The sequence below is a fragment of the Protopterus annectens genome, chromosome 12.part0 (assembly GCF_019279795.1).
Source record: "Protopterus annectens isolate FY-2018-M chromosome 12.part0, PAN1.0, whole genome shotgun sequence".
In the NCBI taxonomy this organism is placed as follows: Eukaryota; Metazoa; Chordata; order Ceratodontiformes; family Protopteridae; genus Protopterus; species Protopterus annectens.
The window spans coordinates 1,000,943,804-1,000,963,525 of NC_056746.1; the positions used below are offsets into that span (position 1 = coordinate 1,000,943,804).

Here is a 19,722-nt window from a genome sequence, read left to right on the forward strand (position 1 = left end):
ACAAAATTCTAGTTTAGTGAAATAAACAGATGTAGTTTTCAAAGTTATTGAATGCATTGATAAAGAAGAAATGAAAATTTGAAACTATATTAACAAAAAAGTAAAACAAAATGTTGTCAGAAAAAGGCAGGCTTGGCAAAGTCTACCTCCAGAAATGATCAGGCATTGATATTAAATGTACCTTTATGGGTTAGGTTCATACTAAGCTAACTGCCCTTGCAAGCCATTTTAAGCCTAGCCAGTTATCCCTTCTGAGACTCAAACTCTGCACCTTGTGTTTGTAAGGCAAACACTTTAACCATTAGGCCACCCTCCCAACCATCTGGGCCATTTGAGTGCAATTTCAGCTAGGGCTGTAGGCAGAAATTGGAGATATAAACAGCTGACTCTAAAGTGAGATTACAAAAGTATAATTTGTATTAATTGCAAAGCTAGATCAAGATTGCAGTATCTCAAAGACGTCCCCTTATATTGAGATACAGCAGTCCTAGAGTTAGTATATATAAGTAGCAAGGAATGTGTGACGGGGAATGAAGGAAGTTTTAAAAGAGTTGCAGAGTTTAATTATTGTTGTTACAGTAAAAACTCATTCCATGGTCACACATTTTTAGAACTGATCACTCATGTCTTGAACTTCTGTTATAAAACTGTGCAAAATAATATACACAAATACTTATGTGGTATTACCGCTTTCTACACCAAGTCAAGCCAAGCCAAGTTGTGTCTCATGTGCTACAAGCAGATTTACAAAAAAAAGACATGAACTGTTTATGAAACGGTAAGAAAAAATAGATTCTTATGAAATAAAAAATCTCATTGCCTTCTAAAAAATGGTTATATTATTTACCAAAATTATATGGAAATACAGATATAAAATGCTATTATATATTCATTGTGGTATAGTGTACACAGGAAAAAGGCGAAAAACAAAGCACTTTGGTCATTTCAACATAATAGCTGTGTCCCATGACACTTTAAAACTTTTCTGAAATAAGCAGAAAGCTATACTCTGTATCTCTCTCTCTCTCTCTCTCTCCCTCTCTGTCTCTCTCTCTCTTGCTCGCTCTGCATAACAATATCTGACGCTGCAGCATAACTGACAGCTAAAAAAATGCACTCACAGATGACAGTGATGCTTTTGGGTGTTCTGCCATAACCACTACCATAAGTTGGTGAAAAGGTAAATAAAGAATAGGTAGAGACCTTGTAATAAAGTACAGCCAGAAATTTCTGCCTAACAGTAACAAAACATCAATGATGGTAAACATGAATCAGCATAGATTAATGTTTATATAGCGTATGCAAGCAGGAACTAGAGTCTGCTGATATTCACAACTTCTTGGGATTTATTGAGCAGTATCACTGACAAATAGCCACCAATTTGAAGAAGGGTGACATAGGGAGAGGAGATATTAGTTTTTAGCCAGCATACAACACAGTTAAGTGGACTGAGCACACGTTTCTGAACTCTGATTTAACACAGAACGTGCCTGCATGTCTTACTACCTGCACTGTGGTTATCCACTTTGGTCATGTGGGGGCTTGAAGCTGGAAGGAGCATGCCTATTCATGTAAGCCCTTTCATTTTTCCTTCTGAAATGAAGATAATGCACAGCCTACTCACTCAGGGACTATTGCGTGTGAAATGTAGGTGATTGTATTACTGATCCACAAAGAGGTAGACAGATCCCGCTGTGGAATTTCAGGAAGAATGCCACTGAAGCTAGAGCGCAGAGAGTCTGCTCATTGCCTGCACATAGCCATTAATGGGAAAACATTGCAACTGTAGCCTGGTAATGGTCTGTCTCCTTACAGGCAACTTATTGACAGCCGGGCACTTCACGAAGTCCTCTAACTAAAACTAGTAACACAAAACAGCTGTAAGGCACTAGCAAAGCAATTAGTTGAAATGAAGGCCCTTGGAGATTAATATTGTTGATACATTCCATAACACAAATTTTCTTCAAATACAAACTTTGGTGATGCACAATGGGACATACCATTCAACTTAGCACATTAAAGTAGAGGAAGCTGTATATGATGCTTACATTCATCCTGTTAACTTTGTGCCTAATACTTTAAAATTCCCAAGTGCTCAAGTATGCTTCATGCATACTTAAAATCTGTGGAGACAGCATTCCATCAACCCAAAGCTTATATAAAAAACAAACATGTACCCTAAAGTTTACTAATACAAACTTGCAAAAAATTTACCACTGTCCAAAAAACTTGTGTTTTTCAAACACATACATTTTCTACTATGGAGTTCATACTTCCCCTGTTTCTAATTCTGAATGTACCTTAAATGAAAACTGATAAATTAGGCATGATTTTACTACTATTAGAAATAAACTGTAATCTGTATTTCAAAGACCAAACATTCATGAAGCAAAATGAACAGTTGTCATCTCATTCCATATTTTTTCTGTTCTTTTTTGAACCTTCTGGAATATTAATACATTCATTTGCAGCCCGGTGCAGTTCCTTGTTTTTACATTCTCAGCCGTGCTGTAATGATGACTTTTAGTTTTCCCACTTTCAGTTGATAAGTCTGGAAAGAACATTGGCTGTCCTTCTGTACAGTTCTTCAAAATAAAATTAAAAAATACATTACTGTTTACAAAAGAAATTTCATAATGAAGGGTCATCTACTTGATGCCAGGTCATTGTTCGTCCTGTGAGTTCATTCCTAGAAGAGGAAACAGAAGGCAGCAGGAAGAGTTTATGTTCCAAAATGTCAAAGGTAGAAGCAGTCTGAAAACAGGGTTCTGTAGGTTCATTTGTCTATGTCTGACCTCTGGCGGGGAATCCACAGAATTCCTTCCTTATGATTTCATTAACTGTTAGAAAAAGAAAATATGTTTTTATAACAAATACATGATACTAGAAATGATATCACATTTAATGTAGTGAAACAATAGTTAGTAGTTCAGAAGAAGACAGACATATTACTCATAACTTTTTAAGTTTTTATTTTCTTTTAAGAAAATTGTAATGTATTGTTAATAACGAGAAACTGGCATTTAGAGTGTACTGATATCTATTTTCATTATGTGGAAAATATTAAATGCAATTCTGAGTTCAATATTACAAATTACAGGTATGAGAAACAACAATAAAAAATACAGAAGCTTCTAAAAGTGAGAATATTTATAAGGAAAAGTTTAATTCTAAATTTAGTAGAGATGGGCACCAGAATGCAAACATTCAGAACTGGCTGTCTCATAAATGCAATAAACAAAATCATTTTGGGGTTATATTCACTGTAGCTCTGCATGCAGTACCCAGATACTGTTATGTAAACTATGAGCAAGGAGCTGAATAGGATAACGGGACACTATTGAGCAGCCCTGGTGACATTTTTAAATCACAAATCTGAATACAAGGAAGACAAAACTAATTGTAAGAGATATTGTGGATTTTCCTACACTGTACATGCACTCCCCAAGAGTGATGCTGATGGTCAAATAATTACAGATTTATGCAGGTTCGTTGTTTTGATGGGTTCTAGAATAACCTAAAACTGATTTCTTTAGCAGTCTCTTTTACTAGAATTCAGCACATATTTCTGGTGATGTGACATGTTTGTTATCACCATTTCTTCCAACCACCTGGAAACTTTCCTATAATAGGCAGAGTTAAACAAGACAGCAGTCCATCATGTTAGGAAATCTAGTCCGGATTTAATAAAGTTAATATCCTCTCTGTCACTTGTGATATGGACAGGTATGACTTTTTTGAATAAGTCCTAATAATAAATAGGAAACTTAGTATCCATGCGTTAATCTAACTTAGCATCGGCAGTCTGACAAACCTGTTTAAAAAAAAAAAATGCTGAACCCAGTAAAAGTAGTAGCTGCATCACTTATCAGATTTTTACTATCCTAAACTTTTAAACATGTGATATTTTATTTTTTTACCTAGCACTTAATTTACTAATTCCCACAATCTGGTATTATTTCCTTTATATCACTTATTCTATTTTTCCAGTAAGCATTCTCAGATAATCAGAAAGAATCCATAACACTTGCATAAATTGTTAACCGCAGGTAGGTCAGTTTACATGATCTCATAAATTGCGATTCAGAAACATCTTTAGTCACTATCATCAGCTGATTTTCAGTTAAATCATTGGGGGAACAGCACATGGTTAATTAGCATTAGTCACTAGCTCAGAATGTGTCATTACCATTTTGCATGGCCATCAGGACAAGGCACTGCAGAGATTCTACTGACCGCATAAATTCACAGTGGTAGGATTGTCTTTGGATCAGAAATGGTTACTATAATAGATTGGCTGCTTGTGTTACCTTTTACTGTTTGCAGTAACCCTGTCTGGGTCCCAGGGATTGTTCTTAATTCTACAAAGAGCTGTTGTTAAGTTATGCTGTTTTGCAAGTGCAACCAAATTTTTGTTTGCTTTATTATCTTCAGTTTATTTCACTCTTCCTGACCCAATTGAGGTACAATTTGTTTTTCAAAGGTACAACTTTATTTATTTCTTTAAGAACTAAATCATTGAAGATTTCTCATTTATGACATACATTCATAGTAATATAAAAGCTAGGGTAATCTAAATTACTCAGTAAATTGCATATAAATCCTCAGAGTTTATTTGGAAAAATCTTTTCATAATGTATCTTTTTTTCACTTCATCTTTTCTTTCATCTTCCACAACACAAACAACAGGAAAGTAGATGCTGTTTTGAATTACATCAGACACCTTTACATTTTGATTTGAAAAAAAAAGTCAGTCAAGTAGCAAAAGTATTACTAGAGGCTACACTATCTAGTGGGTTTAGTAACATATTAGCATCAACCCCCTAAAAATGTATCATGAATTTCAGCATCTGATTCTAACCACTTTTGCTTGACATCACCACAAACTGTCTAACAGTCATCACAATGCAATAAATTTGGAATCTCATCTAAATACTCCATTCACATGGTTAATTCTTCAGATGGGAATTAAACCCTAGTTAAAATTAAAGGATCCTTACCTGTAAATAACTTCAAAGTAAGAACATTCAACAATCATTTGTCATCTATATTTCCAACAATCTTTTACTGAAATAGAAAAAAATCTCCTATTCATGCATTTCTGTATAAATGAACCACAGTATAATTTTCTAAAATATATAATTCCTGTGGTCTATTCCTGCTTACCAAGAGTCAGTTAATGCAATATATGTGTGTGTGTGTGTGTGTGTGTGTGTGTGTGTGTGTGTGTGTGTGTGTGTGTGTGTGTGTGTGTGTGTGTGTGTGTGTGTGTGTGTGTGTGTGTGTGTGTGTGTGTGTGTGTGTGTATATATATATATATATATGTGTGTGTATATATATATATATATATATATATATATGTGTGTGTGTGTGTGTGTGTTATACCTTCTTTCTAATACCCACTTTAATAAGAAATGATTATTTTATTAAATACTCTAAGCATGTATAAGTGCTACTGTTAAACTATTCTCCAGGAAACATAATATACATCAGTTTATTAAAACATACAAGCAGAAAGTTTATAGGATTTTCTTTGTCAGTTTGCATGCATGAGCCTACAACACACGCAGGCATACACACTTTGGCATTTGCGTGGATTTCAAAGAAAGAACGTTTGACAATCAGTACTACAGTAATTCATGTATCATCAGGGCAACACACAGAGAGAGATGGTAATGTTATATTGCTAAATTCTGTCCCCACTCATATCTTATAGTCAGCAGTATGAGTTCTGAATTAAAAAAAATGCCCAAATAACAGTAGTCACACCATAGTGCAATAAAGTATGGAAAGATAGTTTTAACCTTTTGGCTTGTATATTCATTTAAAAGGGAAAAAGGGCACCACTTGGATGGTCTTTATCCAATTACTACTGCACTATCAGGGCAGAGTCTAAAAGCATGTTAAGGCTACATGTTTCTATGTACTTCATCTAACGTATGACATATGAATGGTTTAAAAAGGCAGGAGGACATCACCTGGAAGATCTTTAGCAAGTCACTTTTCTAGCAATTTAAATATTAACATAGAGCAAGCCACCTTACCTACATGTGGGAACCCTAACCTTCCGGTGACATTTCATCTACACAAGACACTCAAACATGCACCACATACAACAGCACACATGCACAACACGAAATATACCCCCTTCCCTAGCCCTTACTCTAACCCTGACACACAAGAGCCCTTGCTCACGTGCCCACACACATTCAAACACACTCCCACCCCAATACCAAAATATTAGGTGCATCTGAAAGCTTTGCTATTAATAACTCAAGCCCACACTTACCTTTTCATACACACTCAGTCTTCCTTCTTGTAACGTCTGCAGCACAAGATAACGTGCTCCTTCCAAATTTTCTAAGCACTTCACTCTGTCAATGAACTGACTATATGAAAGACTGAAGTGAACCCAGTGTTACATATGGCTCCTTTTTCTGTTTAAATTCCTTATTTTCTTTCATTGCCTCCACAATTGTTTCACACACAACTTTTCTTGTTTCATGGCATTAGATATCTTATGTGCAGTCTACTGCAACTTGTGTTTACCATATGCTGTCTTTTTATCATATGGTCACTTCCTCGCTATGGCCTTTCTTGGCTATATTATAACATCGTTCCCTGTCTTTCATTGTGAAGCAGAAATCAGTGGCCTTATGGGAAGATTTGTTACAATAAACACACATTTGTATTTGCATGCCTCAACTAGCTAATTCATTAACAGCACCCTTTGTTGCATTCTGATGTAAACTCACAGTACTTTCCAGGCATCAGTGTTTGAATATTCCTCTAAATGTTCATTTGATAGGAGATCTTCCCTCTGTAATTCAAAGTAAATTATACATAAGTCTGTTTGACAGAGTCCTAGTTCAGACTGACTATGTAATATTTATACCATGTAGTTCTAAATGCATTCACATTTTAACCAATGTCTTTTATAAAATCTAAATAGTCCTGCAGGTAATGACGGTGCTTGGCTTAAATCACCTTTCATAAACTTTACTTTGTCTTCATATAGTTCTGTTGATGCCAGTAAAAATACACAGTAACAACCCATATCTTCAGTGTTCTTAAACTAAATGTTGTAGTATCTTTTCTTTTGTTCTCAGTGTTAAGTTCACAGCAAAGTCACCGTATATCAATGTTAGTGAACTAGTCAGCATTACAAATACTGAGACATCCCACGTGGTTGGCAATCTTTCTTTTAATGTCTGCTTTATGCTGACATTTTAGCATCTTCTTTTCGTATTATTTCCTTTTCACTAACAGAGTCAGTTTATATTTAAAGACCCACCTTGTACTTTTATAACCCACATACTAACACACAATTGTACACATAAATGGTTCTTATATCACTGTTATTGTTACTCACACCACAATCTCTCTATGCCTGCAATGACTGCAGTTGGAGGGAGTGGTTTTTTTTTTTTTTTTGGCTTATTTTTTTTTTTTTCATTTCTTTGCTCTTAAAATTACTGGACTGCTGCCTTCCAAACCAGTCTGCACAATCAGATCATTACTATTATATTGTGCCTGACTTAAAATAAACAAGACACTCCAAACTAAGGAACAGCTGCAACAGACCTTTACTTCATTGAAATGCTACACACGGGTGTGTCATTCAGGTGCAAGGGCATGAGTGTGTGTAGAGGACATTCATAGTCAATATCACCCCCCCCCCTACAGAAACCATGTTTAACCAGTCAGCAAAAAGAAGCTGGCTGTGTGAATCATACTGCTGTGAAGAATATCCTACAATCCAAACATGTACTTTTTAATTCGTCAGCTTTGCTCAATTGCTTGTGAAATCAGGTACTGTATGAGCTATACCTCAGATTTAAAAGCACATTGGATAAACATATTATATTTTATCAAAGTTGCAAATTTGCCTTGACGTTTGGATGCATACTGTTGCAGTATTTGCTTAGGATTTTGCTGAGCACTTTCATCATGAATCTTTCTGTATGACAGGTGTCCTTTCTGGTGCTTATGGAAATTCCAAGAACCGTAACACCAGTCCTCAATACTGTCATAGCTACAACTGCAAATTAGGTGAATATGTATGAAATCCAGGGTTTCAGTAACTTAAAAGCATTTCCCTTTACTCTAAAGTAAGGTAACTTCAGTGTTATGTAATATATGTAGCAGATGTGCAGAAGATATAGGTCACTATATTAGAATTGCGGGAGCTAAACCTCCTCTGCAAAAACAGTTGAAGGGCATTATATTACGTTTCAGAATTAGCTGTTTTTCTGTTTGAAACACAGTCAAAAGTGTTGTGATTCACACTGTTGTCACTGTTGTATTTCAACGTTCTTTTAGATGTTATTTCTTAGTCCTACCAACAATGTGTTTTGGAACTTGAATGTTTGCCGTTGAGCCTTTTTATTTAAATACATTTTGCTCAGCATATAAACACTTATTCTGGCCATCATAACAAAGCAACATCAAGTGTGTGTGTGTGTGTGTGTGTGTGTGTGTGTGTGTGTGTGTGTGTGTGTGTGAATACAGAACTTGTTTTAGCTTGTCAAATGTGCATTGCTTCTGATTTGTCATATGTTGAAATGCTTCAGTTTCTTTTAGGTGCAATACATACCTCTCAACCTCTTAGAGCAAGAAATCTGGACAAAGCCATTAATGAAAGTGGGGCAAAGGCCCAAAAATAGGGACAATTTTTAAATATTGTTCTTATAAGCTTAGAAAGTTGATAGAATAACAGATTTTGCATTAGCATGAATTTTCTGAAGGGTATGAAGTCTGAAACTCAAATGTCTGTCATTATTTTCTAACTTTAGTGTTTAATAATCTGCCACTAATTTGACAGAAAACCACAATTTTATGAAAAATGGACCAAAAATATGAGGCAAAAATCTGGACATTCTGTGAAAATCTGTACAGCTGAGGGGTATGGTGCAATAGGCTTAAATTCTTTCTTTGCTATAGTAATACCAAAATGTGTGATGTTCTACCAGTAATCCACCACAGGGAGGCAAAGTTAACATTATAAATAATTAATAATTAACCAGATAATGTGCATTTTCTATGACTTCCTGTTTTGTCAGTGAAGAGATGACAAGAGTGTATAAATGGAAACTTATCAACGCCTCCTCCTTCTAAAAATAGCTGTAAGGTAAAAAGAGTAAGTGCTAAGAGAAAGGGTCTGTTTCCGGTATCAAACAACGTGGGTAGAAATCATTCCCCTTGCTCTGTATTTTTGTCTTTCTAAATAATGCTCTTAAAAACTACATGAATATTAACACTGAAGCCTAACAGCACAATTTTAGTAAGGCCATTTATGTATTTTAAGTCATGCCAACTGTCAGCCTCCAAAATACAAATTATATTACACCTGCTCATAAAGGCGTACAGTCATTCTTTCACTGAGAATGGCTTACCTTTTAGCTGTGATGTTTGTGGAAGATTCACTTCCCCGAGCCCACGGAGTAAATGTCAGTTTATTGCAGCTAACTGGTGTTTACTTTTACAATATGATTTGGCACAGACCATGAAGAAGAACCAGCCAACTGACAGAGTAATCCCCACAGTGCCCTGGAAGTATGTTTTGTTTCAACAGCACAGGTGCCACTGTCACTAAATTCAAAGTGCATGAAGGAGAAAAGCATGTGCTTTCTATTCTGAGTTTATACTACTGTCAAGTTTTCTTGTTTGCCATTTACTGGTAACACTGCAGTTTCAGCTATGGTGAAAGTGAAAGCTGCTCTGTTGCTATCTCATATTTGTCATATAAAAGAAGCTAGCATTTAGCTGACACATATTACAGCTCTCTTACTTAAACGGATATTGTATATGGTATTTACCCAGGCCTGTCCAGTTTGGAACCTGGGACCTTAAGCAAAGTGACTTGAATAATGAAGTAGTCTACAAATCGTTTACATAAAACTATGCCACAACGCAAGCTGTACAGTGAGAGGAATATTATTTTATGTACCACTTTGTGACCAGGGTATATATTTACATAAATAGCATCCAGAAGCCGCCCAAAACTAAGCCTCTGTATCAGAACAGCATTAGTCCTCATATTGGATATTTCGGGTAAACAGCTGGTGGGCACAGAAAGAATCAACAGCAGTTTACATGTATGGTTGCAGTGGAACGGTATCTACTTCTTTAAATAGTTGGCCCTAAGTTTGATAGTAAGACACTGACATTTGTAGATTACACTTATTTTTCTCCTACATCCGCGGTGGTGCAGTGGTAGCATTGTTGCCTCACAGCAAGAGGTTCTCCCGTTCGATTCTCGGCTGGAGTGTGAGGAGTGCCTTCTGTGTGGAGTCTGCATGTCCTCCCCGAGGTTGGGTGACGTTCAAAAGACATGCGCAAATGGGCGTGACTTTGTTGAAGGTTGAACATTGAGCTGGCACCTTGGCATTCGTAAACATCTACTGCCAATCATTAGCGGACCAGAGTTCCGCTGTGGCAACCTCTCACCAGGAAAAAGTCAAAAGACAAACAACAACTTATTTTTCTCCTCTTGGCTAGCATGGCCATATGCAGGTGGTCAGTGCCTAGCTTTCCACCCACCCTCCTCTAGACTGATCAGCTTGTCCCCCCCCCCCCCGGGTATTAAACCATCTTTGTCAGTAGGTGAGGAGATTGAAGCATCTACACCTGCATCATCTGCGCCTAACAGCAGGGATTTTTTATACATCCTATAATTCCCCAGGGGCTGGCATGCAATGACATTAAACAAGGTCCAGTCTGTAATGCATTGATATCTGCCCTCCCTCTCTGTGTGCTTGGACACACAGGCACACACACACACAGGCACACACACACACACACACACACACACACACACACACACACACACACACACACACACACACACACACACACACACACACACACACACACACACACACACACCTGTGCGATACCTATTCCTCTTTCCAAATTCTTCCAGTGGCAGCATTATTCTGCAAAATCCCACATCCTTTCAACAATTTAGGCACACTGACTGTTCAAGTCTGCCCTCTAGGTTGGCCATCCAGCTTTGCAGATCACTAATTGATCCCTGATCACCAAAAATCACAGGTGGATTCCCTCCTCCTGTGCTAGTGGTATGGCCTATCAGATATATTTATGTTTTATTCATTAAAGTATACCTGTCCTAGCAGGATTTGAGATGCAAAATGCTCTTGTAACTGTCCACTTTAGCTGACATTTATATGTGTCCAGTATCTTAATAGCTAGAGACATGTTTGAAAGATACATGCAAGTTTACCTTGTTGTTCACACACCCCTTCTAGTACCTTCTTTCTCATCTTCCTCATAGTTATGTTTGCATGATTGGTGACACTGAAAATTATTTTCTTGTTTAATTTTTATATTTCCGCGTTGCCGCCTCACAGCAAGAGGTTCTCCGGTTCGATTCTTGGCTGGGGTGTCTTCTGTGCGGAGTCTGCATGTCCTCCCTGTGGTCGCGTGGGTTTCCTCCGGGTGCTCCAGTTTCCTCCCACATCCCAAAGACATGCTGTAGGTGGATTGGACACTCTAAATTGGCCCTAGGTGTGAATGTGTGCATCTGTGTGCCTTCTGTGGAAGGTTGGGCGCCGGGCTGGCAACTCGACACTGTAAAACTCCACTGCCAATCATGAGCGGACAGGTGATCCACTGTGGTGACCCCTAACTGGGAAAAGCCGAAAGAAGAAGATGGTGGTTATGCTGTCGACCATACATGTTCTCATAACAGCTTCTATGATTAGATGTCTGTAATAAAGACTGATTTATCTTTTTTTTTTTTCACTGTATCTTATTTCTGAGTAAGAAAATTTAGATAAAGCTTACTAACTGCCGTCTTACTTAATTATTCATTAATTGGCTTTGAGCTGTTACCCATACTGGTACAAGCATAAAGTATTTAATGTTACTGTTAAATTTCTAATAAACAGATAACAGTGTGCTCAAATACCTACATAGAATCCATCTGCTTCAACGTACAGGTCTGTATCAAAGTAGTATATTCTGCTATCTATAGATAACTCTTCAACTCTTTCTCTTGAATTGAGGATGCATCTTTGACAGGTTTAAGTCTTCTTCTTATCTTATCAGCACTTCAGTGTATTAACACATCATAATGTTCCTTCCTGTTCTTTGCCTCGTGTTGGCCAGTTTTAATCATAGTCCCTGGCTTCTCTCCTTACATGCACTACTCCATTCTGCTCCCTTTGGCAACAACATAAACATATTTCCTTCTGCATTTTATATCTCTTCAGTTTGATGTGTGTAACAAAATCACATCATGAAGTGACAGTTTTGATCTGTACTGCATTCAAATAATCAGGTAGGCAGGTATCATACTGCAGTCCCCTTTCTCTTATGTCAGGTAGGCAGGTATCATACTGCAGTCCCCTTTCTCTTATGTCAGGTAGACAGGTATCATACTGCAGTCTCCTTTCTCTTTTGTCAGGTAGGCAGGTATCATACTGCAGTCCCCTTTCTCTTATGTCAGGTAGGCAGGTATCATACTGCAGTATCCTTTCTCTTATGTCAGACAGACAGGTATCATACTGCAGTCCCCTTTCTCTTATGTCAGGTAGGCAGGTATCATACTGCAGTCCCCTTTTTCACTGCAGTCCCCTTTCTCTTATGTAGGGCCATACTAGCTTTCCTTTCTCTAGGTTCATTTGTCCGTATCAATAATTTATAAGCAGTGGTGTCCATGTCTTCAGTATAGCTTTGATTAGAATACTGGCCACCACATGAACCAAGTATAAGTACCTTGTTTCAACATTCAGATGTAATGTGCGCATTTTAGAATTACCTAGGAAGGAGAGGAGGTGCAATATTTTACAGCACATGAGAATCTATTTTTATTTTTTTTTTTTATTTATCCTTTTTTTTCTGGGTTAGTCCCGCTAGGCTAGTTGCCTCTTTTCTGGGGGACCTAAGGTGGTATTTATACAACTAGGGGAAATTTGGGCAGTGGACTGGGGAGCTTACCCTACTCTTTTCAATAGGTGATGCTGGATCTTCTACATCCACCTCAGCTACCAACAACTCATGCAGATGGGACCTCAGTTTAATGCATAATCCAAAGGAACTGGGAATGAGTGGCCAATGTCTGCTTAAGCATCCCAAGGGGAAAGGACATTGGTACAACTTCAGCAGTAGGAACTCTCAACAACATGAGCCTACCAAGGATATTGTTGCAGTGATACATTGTAACACACATGCCACTGTATATTGCTATCCAGTCAATAAAGTGGGCAATACAAAAGCACTGGCCTTGCAGTTGGCACAGAGGGTTAAGGCTGTGAGCTATAGTTTGTGTGGTACAAGGTTTGAGTCACTTTACTTAACATTTGCCTACTGTGTGACCTTGAGCAAGTCACTTAAGACATTGCTCCTGGGTCACCCCAAAAAGGACTGTGTGTCCAGTGGGCCTGCCTGGTTATTAAATGGGTATTATTATAGTAGTAGGAAGCATTTGAAAATCTCATAATGCACGTAGGATAGAATCCGTGATACCTGACTCCTGCCTTCCCCTCAAAAAGCCAAGGTGGAATACCGGCCAGCAAATGACAGTTTGTTAAGGATTTTACTGTATTAGTAAGTGAGCAAAATATTGATCTAAAATAAGTATTATAAAATCATGTGATAATCTAGTACCCCATCCCTGATTAATTGTTATTACAGCCACTGAATGCCACGAAAGGGGTCTAGATCCCTGTGACCCTGAACTGGATAAATCAGATAACTGGACAGTTAATTAAAGTATTCTGAAACATGGTGGTAACATGTTCAACAGGTGTGCACTACATACTTAATCTATGCCAATAATAGTATTGTGTAAGGTGAAGTGTCTTTATAAGTGGAAATGTTTGTCTCATTTCTTTCTGAATCATTTGAAAATGTTGCAGCATATGTCATACCGGACTATAGATCATAGCATGTAGAAGTATTCGGCAGGTGGCTATGATGCTGTTCCTGACAAGCATACTTTTTTGAGCTTCTGTTTATTCTTAACACTACCATCTTCTATTACATTTTTAATGACTTACTAAAACAAAGTGATTTTATTGATTCATTTTGTATGTATCGCAACTGTTCGGTCATTACCATCCCACTAACACTGGTTGCTTTTCAGTATATGTTCAGACATCAGAAATGCAACATACGTACTACAGTAATTTATATGGGCTGGCAAATAAGCAGTTGTAACTGCAGTAAAAGACAGTTACTAGACTAAGTTTTCACAGCAACATCATAGCAGTCATATGTCCATAAAAAGATACAAATGGAAGACCCATGTCGGAATAGAGTCCACCTCAGGATTGCAGCTATACTTTGTGCAGTTACTGCTACACTGTTCCTGCCTTCTTTATCAGGGACCTTTCAAACCTTTTGCTGATCTATACTTCCTTCGTATTTATAGTGCCAGGAAACAGGCTGCTAAAACAAATAGGTATAAAAAAATGAAGTGTGCCCCTTTCCCAACTTTTTCTCCTCCCGCTCACACACACACAGACACACACACACACACACACACACACACACACACACACACACACACACACACACACACACACACACACACACACACACACACACACACATATATGCATGCACCACACAACTCTCTATTTTAATTCCATCCTGCATTTTTCTCAGAATGTTCATAGCCTTATACTCCATAAAGCTAACTCATTGGTTTAAGTGAGATTACCAGATTAAAAAAGAAACACCCACTACAAGTAGTCTATATCTACTGAAAGCAGGGTGTTAAACCATAAAGCAGTCTTAACTCAAAAAATGCAAGAATGATTTCCCTATCAGAAGGTAGTGAACAGCTTTCGGAATGAGTAAAATTGCAAGTACTTTTAAATGTATAATTGTGCAAAGCACTGTAGGAAACGCCTGCACATTCTTTGATGTCCTATAATTTATAATAAATGGAAACATGAAATGTTATTTATTTTCAGTTATTTTTTTTTTTTGCTTTTAATTTTACTTACAGCTGATGCTCCTATGCACGTCAAAGGACTTAAGTTTTAGGGATGATGGCACACAATAATTGAGAACACAATTTTGCTTTGATAGTTCTTATTCAACGCAGAAGAAAATCAGCACCTTCATATCATACTGGATGCAGCAGCAGAGGCATTTTTTAGCCCTAATCTCACCTCTTAGAAGCTGATTAAGTATCTCATCATTACAGGGTAGCCCATGCCTTACTCTGATGCATGCATTCATGCATTCACGCACACACACACACACACACACACACACACACACACACACACACACACACACACACACACACACACACACACATGCTCCCAGAGCTACTGTCACTGGTTTGGGCTGTCATACTGCTGTCTTCTTGTCAATGTTCATCCAATTGCATGGAAGCAAATGGCCAGCCAGGACTGCCACTACCTCCTACCAAGATGGGTAATGTGGCAAAAGCCACTCACTCCCATCCACCCCCCCCCCCCCAGCTCTTCAGCATCTGAGCTGTGACTCAGACTTGGGTCATCTGGGTCATACACTGGCGATTCATCAATTGATATCACAGAGTTGGAATATTTTCAACTATATTTTTGTTTTTTGTAATTTTTTTGTTTTTGTTTTTTTGACTCTGTAAATATTTAAAGTACTTTGCACCTGTTCACAGGGAGAGAGGTGATGCCTGTCTGGTACAACGCACTACTGCTGGTTGCACATTTCACACTAGGCTAATAGAACTGAATCATTTGACTGGATACCATGCCCTTAGTTATTAACTAAATGACAAAATATTGCTCTGATATCTTGATAGCATACCTCTCAACCTCTTAGAGCAAGAAATCGGGACAAAGCCATAAATAATGGGGGACAAAGGTCCAAAACTGGGGAAACTTTTTAAATATGGCTCTTACAAACTTAGAAAGTCGGTAGAATAACAGGTTTTGCATTAACATGAAATTTCTAATGGGTATGAAGTCTGAAACTCAAATGGCTGTCTTTATTTTATGACTTTAACTCTCAACGATTTGCCTGTGATTTGCCAGAAAACTACAATGTTATCAGAAACAGACCAAAAATATGAGGCAAAAATCTGGACATTCTACAAAAATCTGTACAGTTGAGAGGTGTGCTGACAGTCATGGTGCAGCTATTTGAATAAACACAGAGGTGTAGTCCCTGAGTGAGTTTTCCTTTACAGGGTTGTTTAGTTAGGTGTTTGAACACAGAGCTTTCTCTTAGGTAGAGGTATAGAACTGGATAATGAGATTGCAGTGGATGGTAGGGTACTATTCTCTAGAACAGCACCAGTAACCTTCTTCCCGAATTCTTTGATGACAGCATTCACTGGGCAATTAGAGCACTCCTTGACGGGTCTATATTAGATTATTTAATTATTTATTATTTATTTTATTTTACATTTGTTGACTGGGATTGTCCGACTGAGCTAAAGAGTCTTTTTTCAGCGGAGGCCCGGGGAGAAAAGCTCCAATATATTATACAATTTTCATTATAAATTAGCATTAAATAGCAATGTTACAGGATTATTACAAGACATTAAGAAGCAATACAATGTTATACAGTGTCAACAATCAGGAGTAAATGAAAGTTTATCTAAACAAACGCTGCAATCATCGAAAATCGTGGAACTCAAACTCACAATTGGGGGGGGGGCTGTGCCCTCCCCCCGCATATATATTCTGACTCTGGGATTGCACTACAGTGAGGAAAGGGCAAATATTCCAATCTTCATTGTACCACGATCTCACAAAAAACATATAGTGATCCTGGATTTTCGGTGATTGCAGCGTTCATTTAGATAAACTTTCGTTTATCTGATACAGGCCATCCTTGACATCCTGTAGGTCAAAGACACAGATAATGAGTGTAATATGAAGTCACCCTAAATAACATTTTGGCCATTTGCCACCAGTTGATGTTAACCAGATGAGCTATGCACACTTGGATTTTTTATAACATTATGTGACTTAAAAATTCAGAACATCAGTCTGTGATGAAAGTTCTGAATTATTTACAGCATTTTCAGAGTCAAGATAGTTCTTGTCAAATGAAAACAGACAATTTTTGAGACTGTTCTTTTTGCTCTGCTACTCTTCTTAACCACTGAGCTTATCTCCCCAACCCTTCTACTGATCTGTTCATTTCTTGAAGGTGAGAGTTGAGCATATCAGGAATGGTACCATCATCCAACAGGAGGACTGAGTTTTTAGTACTTAATCCCTAACCTGACAGAGAATATCTAGTAACCTTCTTAGGGTTCAGCAAAGGGCATGTTACTCACTTTTGCAAGTCATGAAGCCACTCAAGATGGTCCTGCACCCCCTCAGGCCAACAATTTCATATGGTCTGCTGTTTCTACAAGGGATTCTACCAAGGGATCATATACTCCAGGCAAGCATCCCTACTTCCTCCCCCAAATATAGTCAATCCAGCTGGGCTGCATCTTTCCTCTCTTTCCTCACACCAGCTCCAACAAATGCCCAAGCTGTTCACTGAACTTCAATTGCCTGGATCACATTTCGGGCTGTATCTGTCTGTACCAATATATGTAGCTCTCACACTCCAGTCTGACTGTAGTACAGCATTGTCACTATGGGAAGCTGAGTCAGAGTGTCAGGGAACAGACATGATACCATGAAGGTCTTTAAGTAGTTTGGTGCTGGTACTTCCGTCCTGAAAGTGGTATTACTGTAACTGTCAATGTGCCTAGAAATGGGGGGGGGCAGAGCTATACAGCCATGTTCAGTCTTTCAACACCCTAATGCTGCAATTCTGAAAAAAAAATATTGAAAAGCTTTAAAGTTATGAATGTGCACTGATATGCAGATTTGTGATGCCTAAGTAAAATGTTTCAACATTTCAGAGTTATGGGGACCACCAATTTCACCCCTCCCCCCACACACGCACACACCTTTCAGCAGGCTGTGGCATATTTGCAGCGCTAGCCGTATAAGACTTGAGGAACAGCCTTAAGTGTGAACATCTTATGTACTCTTAATACAGGACAGGACCTTCAGATATCTGCACTTGATGTGGAAACATTTAATGAGACAGCTATAGATCTGTTTTACATTATAACATTTTGTGAATTTACATTTCTCACTTTCTTCAGGTTCAGTATTTTATACCATGTTCTTCTTTTCAACTACTTAATGCTGATAGCTAATTATCTATGCTGCTGCAGCCCTAGAAAGTTGTGGAGACAGATTCAGTAAAAAATGAAGTACCCTCAGCGGTAGCAATTCTAAAACGTATGACTCTTAATGAAGCAATTTCTATTCTAGTAATAAGTTACCAATACAGTATAAATAAGCCTATTTTTTCTTTCCATTAATCCCAGAAGTTGTACATTAGTTTTCTTTTTTTATACAGATTAGGACAGTCCTTCCCCTGACCTCAGCCACTTTAACTTCTGATTGTCTGATCAGTAGCTCCTACATGGACTCTCATTCGAAAGATTTCACAATCAGCATCTCCTGATGGGTAAAGGCCAGGAGACCATCATTCACCTTTTAGGGTCATCACATTAGTAGTGGGAAGAATTTGTATTACTATGCTATATGTAACCCATCATTACTTCTGTGGAGTGTGCACAGTGTAGTTTGACTCTATTTATACCCTTGTATGGGCTATAATTGCAGCCCTGAAGTGATAATGTGCGTTATTCAGTTATCACCTACAAGTAGCATGGTCATCTGTAGGCAATGTTTCCATCACTCCCATTATGGAAAGAGACCTTACCACTGATCACACGGCAATTTCTTCTACATCCTGTTTTCTAGTATGCATTGTGTTATCTTGCCACATCTACAATAATATGCACTTTAATCTTATGTGTTTTTCCTTAATGTATTAGTGCAAAAGACATTTATGTAATAATTATTTGCTTTTGTGCCTCAGTCACCTTTTGTTAACATAATTCATTTTGCAAATTTATGGTGCACTGTAATAAAAACACATTTCCTCTGTTACAAATGATCTGGAGGAATAGATGAACTCATGAACCAAAAATCTTTTGCTAAACTTGATTGTTGAGCCATGAAGTAAAATACAGCAGCATGGTGAAACCTGTACAGAACGCATCCAGAATATTCTGTTTATAAACCTTATCCTGTAACTTGAAAACTACAAAAAGTGAATATACTTATAAAGTAAAGAGTCACTGTTCTTTATCTTGCTAAGCATTTTATCAAAAGTTTTTTATTAGACAGTTTTTGATGTCAGCAGTTTCCCCAGATGTATATTTTTTATTCTTTTGTTGTGCAAATAGCTGTTATTGCTAACTTCCTAAGACATGACAATTTATTAATGGCGAAAGCAGTTTTCAAAATTAGAAAGTCCCTCTCCTCCATATTAGTTTTTTGATTTTATGTATTGGGCATACTGACTATAAACATGTTAAAGGCTCCTACCATTCATTTCTGTTTTAGACTGACATGCAGATTTGAAAGATCAAAGTCATAGCAGCAAAAACTGGTTGTTTGTCATATAGATTTTTAAAGAGACTTTCCAAAAATGTCGAAATGTTGTTTGCCAGTTCCTGAAAGAAGTACAACACTGATTTGTTTATGATGCTAGAAGCAATGCTGCCTACTGTTGTTTTCGTTACCAACATGTAATAATGATGGTTTCAGTTGAAAGTAACAGGTCTTCAGCTATTCTTATTTTCACAGGTAAGATCTTTATACAGTAGAATGTGCCTTAATTTATATGGTATCCCTGGATACACTG

General features: G+C 37.7%; 1 protein-coding gene across 4 annotated transcripts in view; it reads right to left on the minus strand.

The window, feature by feature from the left end:
* Positions 1-537: 537 nt before the first annotated feature.
* Positions 538-19,722, minus strand: part of NFATC2 (nuclear factor of activated T cells 2) — a 349,933-nt gene continuing 330,748 nt past the window's right edge. For 3 of the 4 annotated variants that reach the window (XM_044090025.1, XM_044090026.1, XM_044090023.1), the window contains exon 10: positions 538-2,840. In XM_044090025.1, coding sequence (XP_043945960.1) covers positions 2,785-2,840 — 56 coding nt within the window. In that variant the 3' untranslated portion in view covers positions 538-2,784. Of the gene's footprint in view, positions 2,841-6,755; positions 6,821-19,722 lie in introns of all 4 variants that reach the window. The other variant, XM_044090024.1, reaches the window with a different exon arrangement.